Genomic DNA, 12,645 nt, shown 5'->3' with positions numbered 1-12,645 from the left:
TCCGCCACGATTCTACATTGACTAAATAGAAGCTCATCTTAACACACCTGCGCCACACAGTCACACACCTGTCATAACATTTCCCGTGGAGGAGGGACTTGGCGTAGCGGTCCAGGTTTCCCACGGGGTCTTCTCCCATCATTCCCTGCTCCTCGTCGTCCAGGGTGACAAAGAAGGCAGCTCTCTCGATGCAGTCCAGCGAGCGCTTGTTCACCCCTGAGCTGAAGTACTGCTTTCTTACGGCACACCACGGCACCCTGGGACAAAACGCATCCAAACCACACCAAAACTTCATTTCAAAAAGGTAGACTCAACAAGATGACATCATCAACACAGAGTCTACTCTACTTCTTACTTACAGAAAGACATCAATATCAACAGCAACCAAAACGGGCAAGAATCCTCCATTGTCACTGAACATAGGGGAACATGTTTCCCTTCTGCAACCCACTCCCTGCAGAACAGTGTACATGGTGATAATGAGCACGATAGAATACTTGACAGTAGAGTGAAAGTGATCCCACGGGACATGCCAGGACAGAACACCCCATAATCAGACTAATTCAACCGTGTGGTTGTAACTGTTCCTTGCTCAAAGGCAGAACCCTGTCAGCAGTCATGACGAGCTGAAGATGACTAAAGATACAATGGCGAGAGGAAAAATGTTCTGCTACTGTACCACACCCGCACCCCCAGGACAGAAGGTGAGTTTTTAACTCCGTGTGTAAAGTCCTACAGAAACAGACGGGAGCGCCACAGTGTACCAACATTTGTGACATGAACAGAGTTGTTTTACGCGTCTGCACGGGTGTCGTGTTTCAAGTGTGTTTGAGAGAGAGTGAGAGAGTGCGAGGGAGAGAATCCTACTCATGATTATTGTTCCAACTTACCACAATCAAAGCCCAGAATAGCTCTGTTGGTGTACATAGACAATAACTGCACAGATCATTAACTACATTCAGTATAATTGCCCTTAATCCTAGGATAATGCTTGTGTTTGTGTTATGAGAGCAGTAGTGGCCCGGTTTAGCAGGTTTTAACTAATAGTGCTTTAGTTGTTTTATCTTATCATAAACACACACCCAAACAGCAAATGGCAAATATCGTTTTATGCATTCTCCTTATAGATGAACTCGTCTTTTCCCCCCTTTTTTTTTACGTCCCCCAAGCATCTACTCGATCATCTTCTTTCTATTATATTCCTCTGACCGCTGTCCCTCCTCTCCTCTTTCACTTCATCTCACTTTTAGCCTCACTCCTTCCCCTCTCCCTCAGTTCAGTTCCCTTCCCTCCAGGCATTCTCAACCAACACACTCTCCATTTCGCTTTTACATCCCCCCTCTCGTTTGCTTGCTCTTCCTTTAAAAATGTTTAGACCCTTCGTCTTCTCTTCCTCTTTGTGACTTCTCCATCTCTCGGTTGACTCCGCTCTGCACCCTTCCTTTCCACCATTTTGTCCAAGTTGTGATCAGACCACTTAAGACTCTTGTGGCCATTGAGGTAACCGACAGAAGCTCTTACTTGTCTGTGGTATCCTGCAGACCTGGGTTCAAATACTATCAGAAATCCTTTCAAATACTTGAGTTGTGCTTGATTGAGCGTGCTTGGCTCAATGGACCAATACAATAGACCGGAAAACAAAAACCCTGCCCACTTGGCACTCCAGGCTGGCTAGAGTGAACGGTGAAAGATTTCAAATCATATTTGAACCCATGTCTGTTATCCTGCAGTGCAATCCTTGTCTGATGTCTCAAGCCAAAGTCTGCACATCCACAGCCGTCTCAGGCATAATGAACATGAAGCTCCGTAGGGCCATCTAGTAGCCATAGATCGGATCATGCAAAACACTGCACTGTCATATTTAGGGGGATATCCGGGTGGTGGAAAATGCAGAGAACTGTATTTGCAGTGTAAACATACACCTACAGTGGGGAGAACAAGTATTTGATACACTGCCGATTTTGCAGGTTTTCCTACTTACAAAGCATGTAGAGGTCTGTAATTTTTATCATAGGTACACTTCAACTGTGAGAGACGGAATCTAAAACAAAAATCCAGAAAATCACATTGTATGATTTTTAAGTAATTAATTTGCATTTTATTGCATGACATAAGTATTTGAAAAGCAGATCTTAATATTTGGTACAGAAACCTTTGTTTGCAATTACAGAGATCATACGTTTCCTGTAGTTCTTGACCAGGTTTGCACACACTGCAGCAGGGATTTTGGCCACTCCTCCAACAGATCTTCTCCAGATCCTTCAGGTTTCGGGGCTGTCGCGGGCTATACGGACTTTCAGCTCCCTCCAAAGATTTTCTATTGGGTTCAGGTCTGGAGACTGGCTAGGCCACTCCAGGACCTTGGATGCTTCTTACGGCGCCACTCCTTAGTTGCCCTGGCTGTGTGTTTCGGGTCGTTGTCATGCTGGAAAGACCCAGCCACGACCCATCTCAATGCTCTTACTGAGGGAAGGAGGTTGTTGGCCAAGATCTCGCGATACATGGCCCCATCCATCCTCCCTCAATACGGTGCAGTCATCCTGTACCCTTTGCAGAAAAGCATCCCCAAAGAATGATGTTTCCACCTCCATGCTTTCACGGTTGGGATGGTGTTCTTGGGGTTGTACTCATCCTTCTTCTTCCTCCAAACACGGCGAGTGGAGTTTAGACCAAAAAGCTCTATTTTTGTCTCATCAGACCACATGACCTGCTCCCATTCCTCCTCTGGATCATCCAGATGGTCATTGGCAAACTTCAGACGGGCCTGGACATGCGCTGGCTTGAGCAGGTGGACCTTGCGTGCGCTGCAGGATTTTAATCCATGACGGTGTAGTGTGTTACTAATGGTTTTCTTTGAGACTGTGGTCCAGCTCTCTTCAGGTCATTGACCAGGTCCTGCCGTGTAGTCTGGGCTGATAACTCACCTTCCTCATGATCATTGATGCCCCACGAGGTGAGATCTTGCATGGAGCCCCAGACCGAGGGTGATTGACCGTCATTCTTGAACTCTTCCATTTTCTAATAATTGCGCCAACAGTTGTTGCCTTCTCACCAAGCTGCTTGCCTATTGTCCTGTAGCCATCCCAGCCTGTTGCATGTCTACAATTTATCCCTGATGTCCTTATACAGGCTCTCTGGTCTTGGCCATGTGGAGAGGTTGGAGTCTGTTTGATTGAGTGTGTGGACAGGTGTTTTTTATAACAGGTAACGAGTTCAAACAGGTGCAGTTAATACAGGTAATGAGTGGGAGAACAGGAGGGCTTCTTAAAGAAAACTAACAGGTCTGTGAGAGCCGGAATTCTTACTGGTTGGTAGGTGATTCAAATACTTATGTCATGCAATAAAATACAAATTAATTACTTAAAAATCATACAATGTGATTTTCTGGATTTTTGTTTTAGATTCCGTCTCTCACAGTTGAAGTGTACCTATGATAAAAATTACAGACCTCTACATGCTTTGTAAGTAGGAAAACCTGCAAAATCGGCAGTGTATCAAATAAACTTGTTCTCCCCACTGTATGTGTGACAGATGCTCACGCACACAAACACACCCCTCTTCCCCCCACCACTATAGACACCTGTCTCCAGCAGTCAGTGCTCCCAGCCTGCCTCTCCAGGTCCGGGGGGTGAAGGGTCATCTAGGATCCTCTGGATCTGGTACTCTATCTCTCTAGGCGAGAGGAGACGCCCGCCTTGTACACCCACAGCCTGAAGTAGCGCCCCCGGTGGTAGACAGCCACAAATTCACTGTCCTGCCAGTGCTGGCAAGCACATCTGAGAGGAGAACACACGTCGAGAGAGAGAGGAGATGCAGAAACACTAGGCATTTTATCATTTTTATTTAATTTTATTTCACCTTTATTTAACCAGGTAAGCTAGTTGAGAACAAGTTCTCATTTACAACTGCGACCTGGCCAAGATAAAGCAAAACAATTTAGCAGATTAACACTGGAGTGATAGACGAGCAGATGATAATGTGCAAGTAGTGATACTGGTGTGCAAAAGAGCAGAAAAGTAAATCAAAACAATATGGGGATGAGGTTGGTAGATTGGGTGGGCTATTTACAGATGGACTATGTACAGCTGCAGCGATCGGTTAGCTGCTCAGATAGCTGATATTTAAAGTTAGTGAGGGAAATATAAGTCTCCAGCTTCAGCGATTTTTGCAAATTGTTCCAGTCACTGGCAGCAGAGAACTGGAAGGAAAGGCGGCCAAAGGAGGTGTTGGCTTTGGGGATGACCAGTGAGATATACCTGCTAGAGCGCGTGCTACGGGTGGGTGTTGCTATCATGACCAGTGAGCTGAGATAAGGCGGAGCTTTACCTAGCATAGACTTATAGATGAACTGGAGCCAGTGGGTCTGGCGACGAATATGTAGCGAGGGCCAGCCGACTAGAGCATACAGGTCGCAGTGGTGGCTGGTATAAGGGGCTTTGGTAACAAAACGGATGGCACTGTGATAGCAAACTGGATGCAGTCTGAGTAGAGTATTGGAAGCTATTTTGTAGAAGTCGAAGGATCGGTAGGATAGTCAGTTTTACTAGGGTAAGTTTTGCGGCGAGAGTGAAGGAGGCTTTGTTGCGAAATAGAAAGACGATTCTAGATGTTTGATATGAGTCTGGAAGGAGAGTTTACAGTCTAGCCAGACACCTAGGTATTTGCAGTTGTCCACATATTCTAGGTCAGAACCGTCCAGAGTAGTGATGCTAGTCGGGCGGACGGGTGCGGGCAGCGAACGGTTGAAAAGCATGCATTTGGTTTTAGTAGCATTTAGGAGCAGTTGGAGGCCACGGAAGGAGTGTTGTATGGCATTGAAGCTTGTTTGGTGGTTAGTTAACACAGTGTCCAAAGAAGGGCCAGATGTATACAGAATGTTGTCGTCTGCGTAGAGGTGGATCAGGGAATCACCAGCAGCAAGAGCGACATCGTTGATTTATACAGAGAAACGAGTCTGCCCGAGAATTGAACCCTGTGGTATCCCCATAGAGACTGCCAGAGGTCCGGACAACAGGCCCTCCGATTTGACACACTGAACTCTGTCTGTGAAGTAGTTGGTGAACCAGGCGAGGCAGTCATTTGAGAAACCTGTTGAGGCTGAAACCTCAAGGGTGTTGAGTCTGCCAATAAGAATACGGTGATTGACAGAGTCGAAAGCCTTGACCAGGTCGATGAAGACGGCTGCACAGTACTGTCTTTTATCGATGGCGGTTATGATATCGTTTAATACCTTGAGCGAGGCTGAGGTACACCCGTGACCAGCTCAGAAACCGGATTGCACAGCGGAGAAGCTACGGTGGGATTCGAAATGGTCAGTGATCGGTTTGTTAACTTGGCTTTCGAAGACTTTAGAAAGGCAGGGCAGGATGGATATAGGTCTATAACAGTCTGGGTCTAGAGTGTCACCCTCTTTGAAGAGGGGGATTACAGCGGCAGCTTTCCAATCTTTAGGGATCTAGGAATATACGAAAGAGAGGTTGAACAGACTGGTAATCGGGGTTCCAACAATGGCGGCGGATAATTTTAGAAAGAGAGGGTCCAGATTGTCTAGCCGAGCTGATTTGTACGGGTCCAGGTTTTGCAGCTCTCTCAGAACATCTGCTATCTGGATTTGGGTGAAGGAGAAGCTGGGGAGGCTCGGGCAAGTAGCTGTGGGGTGTGCAGAGCTGTTGGCCGGGGTTGGGGTAGCCAGGAGGAAAGCATGGCCAGCCGTAGAGAAATGCTTATTGAAATTTTCGATTATTATGGATTTATCGGTGGTGACCGTGTTACCTAGCCTCAGTGTAGTGGGCAGCTGGGAGGAGGTGCTCTTGTTCTTCATGGACTTTACAGTGTCCCAAAACGTTTTGTAGCTACAGGATGCAAATTTCTGTTTGAAAAAGCTAGCCTTTGCTTTCCTGACTGACTGAGTGTATTGGTTCCTGACTTCCCTGAACAGTTGCATATCGCGGGGACTATTTGATGCTATTGCAGTCCGCCACAGGATGTTTTTGTGCTGGTCAAAGGCAGTCAAGTCTGGGGTGAACCAAGGGCTCTATCTGATCTTAGTTCTACATTTTTTGAAAGGGGCATGCTTATTTAAGATGAGAAAATTACTTTTAAAGAACGATCAGGCATCCTCGACTGACAGGATGAGGTCAAATCCTTCCAGGATACCCCGGCTAGGTTGATTAGAAAGGCCTGCTCGCAGAAGTGTTTTAGGGAGCGTTTGACAGTGATGAGGGGTGGTCGTTTGACCGCGGACCCATAGTGGATGCAGGCAATGAGGCAGTGATATCTGAGATCCTGATTGAAAACGGCAGAGGTGTATTTGGAGGGCAAGTTGGTCGTACTGTTGCCTAATTTCCTTTATGGTCAATGCTAACAAATAAAGATTCCAAAACTGACTTTTTTGTGTGTGTGTGTGTGTGTGTGTGTGTGTGTGTGTGTGTGTGTGTGTGTGTGTGTGTGTGTGTGTGTGTGTGTATTACCAGTCTCCTCTCCTGGAGTGCGAGTAGTGTTGAACATTCTCTCACACTGAGCTGCACACAGAGGGATGACTGTACCTGGAACACGACTCTGAGAGAGTGAGTGAGTGAGAGAGAGAGAGAGAAAAAAACTGTTCTGTAGTTACAGTATCTTCGCATTGTTTAACCTCAAATGCAAATTCATTTCATCCATGACAATATGAATTTAAGAATGAGAGAGAAAGAGAGAGGAAGTGAAATATTCATTGACGACAGTCAGATGCACAGTTCCTTAAAAAAAAAGACCACATCAGCAGAAAAAAACGAGAACTCGATTAACGGTCCTTCAAATGACACTTTCACACAGCTACTTCGATGAAATAGCCAGCTAATATGAGTAAATATACCAAAACAACCCATGTTCAATTTCAGTATCCTTCATAAAGTAGGAATTGAGAAAAGGAGGACAATGAGCAACTAAAAGAAAAGGGTGTTTAACAAAGTTGGCTGGCTATTATTCATTAATTTATTTGACATTTTAAAGTACTAACTATAGAGATTAATTATAATAATAATTATTATCATCTATTATTAATGTATATATGTGTTGTTATTATTATCTGACTCATAACTCAGTGCTCCAGTTTGGTAAAATACTGTAGCATTCCTGTCACCGATGTCAACAACACCAAAGATTATGGATATACTAACAAGATGCATGTCTCTCCACCCTAACAATGGGAGTCGTTTTCCACAAAGCTGCACGCTGGGCTTTCTAGCTTTCACCTATCCTTTCTTTTGATTGGTGGATACATCTCATTATTGCAATCCTTTTTTGAATATTCAATGAGGGTTGTTGACGTCAACCGCATGTATTCAACGGAGAGAGATGTTATGCTACTAGCCTCACACCATGAATATGCATAGCCATCGAGACAAGTCTGATATAAAGTGTTTTTTTTCTCAAAGTTGCCGGGATGTCACGTGTCCTACTTATATCAATACACTCGTCACAACTTAAGCGTCACAAAACTTCTATTCGTTTTAATAAACCTCAAGTAGCAAATATGCCATACATTTGTTCGTTGACCAAATTCGACACGCTCTCATTGACCTCCATACAAAAATCCCTTGCTTGGTGGGCGAAACAATGACAAAAGGCGCCATCTGCTGGAGGGAGACAGATGTTGCGTCGAGTTGGGTTTCTCCTCCTCTCTGACAACACCCACCCACATCTACAAACTGACACAGTGCTGTAAAACGACAGTTAGACAGAATCAGGTTTGACCAGCCACATAATGACTTCAGTTCCATTCATATAAACTATGTCTGCAGCAACAGCAGTCCAATAGAGACAGTTAGGCGAGTCTCACTACTATACCAACAGGTTCCTTGGATCGTTAACTTGATACATTTTCACTGAATAATAACGGGCATAACCAGGTCAGCTCAGTACAGCTCGGCTTAGTAGTTAGAAAAAGGGTATAGCTCTTCACTGGTGGTGGTCTAGTACAGTGTACAGGGGGTATAGAAAGTCACCACCCTCTTTCAAAATGTTCACCTTTTGTTGCCCTTACAGCCTGAAATGAAAACACATAAAATCAGACTTTTTCCGGCTGTGAATTATACTTTTTTTTTTTTTTACTCTGAAAATGTATTAAAAGTAAAACAGTAAAATATCCAATTTGGATAAGTGAACACCCTCCCCTGAGTTAATACTTGGTGGAACCACCTTTTGCTTGAATTACAGCCATGGGTCTCGTTGAATACGTCTCTACTAACTTTGCACACCTGGACTGTGCAATTTTTCCCCATCTTTCCTTGCAGAATTGTTCAAGCTCAGTCAAATTGCATGGTGACCGCTCATTGACTGCAAGTCATTCCACAGATTCAATGGGATTTAGGTCGGGCTCTGACTAGGCCACTCAAGGACATTTACCTTCTTGTCCTTCAGCCACTGTACGGTTGCTTTGGTGATGTGCTTTGTGTCATTATCATGTTGAATTATCCTGACAAGTGCTCCTGTCCCTGCTGAAGAGAAACACCCCCACAACAGGATGCTGCCACTGCCGTGCTTTACTGTAGGCGTGGTGTTCTTTACCGTAGGCGTGGTGTTCTTTACCGTAGGCGTGGTGTTCTTTACCGTAGGCGTGGTGTTCTTTGGGTGGAAATATGTATTGGGTTTTCGGCAGACATATATATCGTTTTGCGTTCAGGCCAAAAAGTTCAATTTTGGTCTCATCTGACCACAGCACCTTTTGCCACTTGGCCTCGGAATCTACAATGCTCTTTTTGGCAAAGCTCAAACGAGACTTGATGTGGCATTTTTAGAGGAGTGGTTTTTTTCTTGCCACCCTCCCACAGAGGCCAGATTTGTGGAGCGCTTGTGATATTTTGGTCACATGCACACATTGGTCACATGCACAGTCTTTGCCATAAAGGCCTGAAGTGCCTTCAAAGTAGCCATTGGCTTCTTGGTAGCCTCTCTGATCAGTCTCCTCCTTGCCCGGTCATCCAGTTTGGAGGGACGGCCTGATCTATGCAGGGTCTGAGTTGTGCCATACGCCTTCCACTTCTTAATAATGGTGTTAACTGTGCTCCGAGGGATAGACAAAGCCTTTGAAATCTTTTTATATCCATCACCTGACTTTCCACAACTTTATCTAATAGATCTTTTGAAAGTACCTTTTCTGCCCAGTTGCACTACTAAATAGTGGAGTCCTCTATGAACAACTGGTTTTATTCTGAACTAATCAAAGTCACTACAATTGATCACAGATGTAGGCCAATTAGCTTGATTCGTGATCCGGAAGTTGGTTGGTTAAACCTCAGAAAGTTTGCAATTCTAATGGGGGGAGGTGGGGGTGTTCACTTATCCAAATAGGGTATTTTTTATTTATTTATTGTTTATTGTTTTATTTATTGTTTTACTTTTAATTAATTTTCAGAATTTTTATTTATTTTATTCCCCATTGGACATCGTGGGTTAAATAAAGCTGTAAAAAGTCACATTTTATGTGTTTTCATTTCAGGCTGTAAGGCAACAAAAGGTGAACATTTTGAAAGGGGGTGGTGACTTTCTATACCCACTGTATGTGTGTACTAGTACTGGTAGCAGGACTCACAGGCGTTAGCTGCTCACTGTTGACCTTGCGTCGGTAGAGCAGCAGAGCAGTGATGGTGTTGCCGGCCCTCGCTGCCTGGATGGGCGTGGGAGTCACATACAGAAAGTCCTAGTGGAGAAGAGGGGTCAGAGATGGAGGTGAGAGCGAGACAAAAATAAAATAGAAAAGGGAGTGTGAGCCAGAGACAGACAAGAGTCAGCGGGAGGGAGAGTCAGCGGGAGGGAGAGTCAGCGGGAGGGAGAGTCAGCGGGAGGGAGAGTCAGAGGGAGGGAAACAGACAAAGGTAAGGACATGTGGCACTACAGCAAGTTTCTGGGGGCAACATTCCCAGCATTTCTGGAAGTCGAGGAATTCCTGCCCCAGCCCTGTCTCTGGAATGTCACAATAAGCAAATAGAGAGGGGGCAGGTGAGGGAGAGAGCGCTCTAGGGTTTTGGACGGTTGGAAGGAGAAAGGCAGTGAAGGTCTGAGAACTGAAGGCATGAAGGAGGGAAGGAGGGTGGTATATGTTGTGGGAGAGAGAAAGAGTGTATCACATAGACAGTATGCCGCACTGCTTCTTGACACACTGCTCGCTCAGAAGCCAGCCGCACCAACGTGTCGGTGGAAACACCATACAACTGACCACCAAAGTCAGCGTGCATGCGCCCGGCCCGCCACAAGGGGTCGCTAGAGCGCGATGGAACAAGGACATCCCGGCCAGCCAAACCCTCCCCTAACCCGGACGACGCTGGGCCAATTGTGCGCCACCTCATGGGTCTCCCGGTCGCTGGGTCTGTAGTGACGCCTCAAGCACTGCCGTGCAGTGCCTTAGACCTCTGTGCCACTCGAGATGCCCTAAAAATCCTTCTTTAACCTGTATCCTGCCCTTCATCTACACATACTGCAGTGGATTTAACAAGTGACATCAATCATGGATAATGGATGGATAATGCTTTCACCTGGATTCACCTGGTCTGTCTATGTCACGGAAAGAGCAGGTGTTCTTAATGTGTTGTATACCCAGTGTATATCTATAGTGTATCGTGGGAAGAGCAGTACCATGCCATAGTAGTTGCTGTTGACCATGATGGGGCCTCGTCCTCTCAGGTAGATGTACTCCTCCCACCAGTCACTCACCTGACAGACAGACAGAGAGACGGAGAGAGAGAGAGATTAGAAGTGAAATCATCACACTTCAACAGCTATGAGCCTAAGTGAGTGAGCGAACTGTGTATGTGTTTGTGGGAGTGAACAAACAGTGTGTGCAGCAGTGAGTCTACTCACATAGTTGGTAGCCCACAGAGCTTTGAGTTTGAGATAGCGCTGCAGCCGGTTCCCCAGACTGTTCTCAAACTGAGCCGCCAACACAGTCATCCGCTGGAACCCCGGACCACTCAGCAACGGACGCACTGACTCCAGGTACTAAGTGAGAGAGACCCGCCACACACCTCGGATCAAAACAGTGTACTGTGGTGTCTTCATTAGTTGTACGCCATAGCAGAACGTATAGCACCTTAGCGAAACATTCTGCAACGGAAACCGTTTACTCCGAGCTTCAATTTTTTTGCAACAAAAACAAGAGTTTCTATTGGAAAAATTCAGCTAGGTCCCTCCCGGTTTCATTCTGTTTGCCTCCGTTTGATTTCTAGTGAATACACCCCAGGTATGAATGTTGCACCCTTTCCACTCTGATTCAGTCCATTCTATTTAAAATGACCAAGATAAAATGGATGTTCAATCGTTGTCAGTTTTCAGGTGACAACCAGCCATTTCAATTCTTCAAACTCTGTCAGGTTGGTTGTTAATCATCGCTAGACAGCCATTTTCAAGCAGATTTAAGTCAAAACTGTAACTATGCCATTCAGGAACATTCAATGTCGTCTTGGTAAGCAACTCCAGTGTATATTTGGCCTTGTGTTTTAGGTTATTTTCCTGCTGAAAAGGTGAATATGTCTCCCAGTAACCACTATCCATCCACATTTTTTATGTGAGTAAAGTCATACCGTATAAAACTAAATCCCGACAGCTGTGATAGAAACAGGAAGTTTCCCAAAAATTGTATAAACGCTGATACAATTTGTTCGTTCGACACGGCGACATCTTTTTGTGTCTGTAAAATGAATTACGCGAGAAATGGCGGTGCATGTGTTGTGTTGGATTTGCCCCAAACATAATGCTTTGTATTCGATAAAAAGTACATTTCTTTGACACATTTTTTGCAGTTTTACTTTAGTGGAAACGGAGTTAGGAAGGACTCCTGTATCTTTGTAGTGACTGGGTATATTGATACACCATCCAAAGTGTAATTGATAACTTCAACATGTTCAAAGGGATATTCAATGTCTGCCTTTTTTCCCTTTTCACCCATCTACCAATAAGTGCCCTTCTTTGCGAGGCATTGGAAATCCTCTGTGGTCTTTGTGGTTGAATCTGTGCTTGAAATTCACTTCGACTAATTTAATAAAACATTTTATTTAACCTTAATTTAACTAGGCAAGTCACTTCTCGACTAAGGGACCTTACAGATAATTGTGTGTGGTACAGAGATAGGGTAGTCATTCAAAAATCCTGTTAACCACTATTATTGTACACACAATGAGTCCATGCAACTTATTATGTGACTTGTTAAGCACATTTTTACTCCTGTACTTATTTAGGCTTGCCATAACAAAGGGGTTTGATCATATTACTCCAGTGCTAGCCTCTCTCTACCGCACCTGCTGTCTCTAACTCTGAATGCTCAGCTATGAAAAGTGTTGGGGATGAATCAGAATTAGTTGGGTAACATAGATAAATAAGATGTTTTATATACATAATATGCTTATGTGAAAAACTTGTCATTAGAATGTCTCCCTTTGGACTATACTGTTGACAGTTGCACTTTTCCCTTCTCAGCTAGGGCTCAGTCACTTGGGGTCCAGAGAGGGGAGAGGTCAGGCTTGTCTTTTACATGTCTGGTAATATGCAGAATATTAGAAAGGAAGAGGTCAGAATGGAACATTGTCTTCATATGTGAATGTATCTGTTAAACCATGTGAAGGGATGATTAAGGGGGAACCAATTATCTCTTGGCTCCACAATGTCTGTGCACAA

The 12,645-nt window shown here is 44.8% G+C and overlaps 1 protein-coding gene across 1 annotated transcript in view; it reads right to left on the bottom strand.

The window, feature by feature from the left end:
• The window catches only part of cpt1a2b (carnitine palmitoyltransferase 1A2b), a 52,366-nt gene that overhangs the window by 26,975 nt on the left and 12,746 nt on the right, over positions 1–12,645 (bottom strand). The window contains 8 exon segments of the mRNA XM_070449713.1: positions 69–257; positions 3,581–3,611; positions 3,614–3,697; positions 3,700–3,821; positions 6,362–6,558; positions 9,572–9,679; positions 10,612–10,689; positions 10,837–10,974. Coding sequence (XP_070305814.1) covers positions 69–257; positions 3,581–3,611; positions 3,614–3,697; positions 3,700–3,821; positions 6,362–6,558; positions 9,572–9,679; positions 10,612–10,689; positions 10,837–10,974 — 947 coding nt within the window.

The sequence above is a fragment of the Salvelinus sp. IW2-2015 genome, linkage group LG20, assembly GCF_002910315.2.
Source record: "Salvelinus sp. IW2-2015 linkage group LG20, ASM291031v2, whole genome shotgun sequence".
NCBI lineage: Eukaryota > Metazoa > Chordata > Actinopteri > Salmoniformes > Salmonidae > Salvelinus > Salvelinus sp. IW2-2015.
Note: the sequence above shows the minus strand (reverse complement) of the source record. Positions and strands in the feature narration are given on the sequence as shown.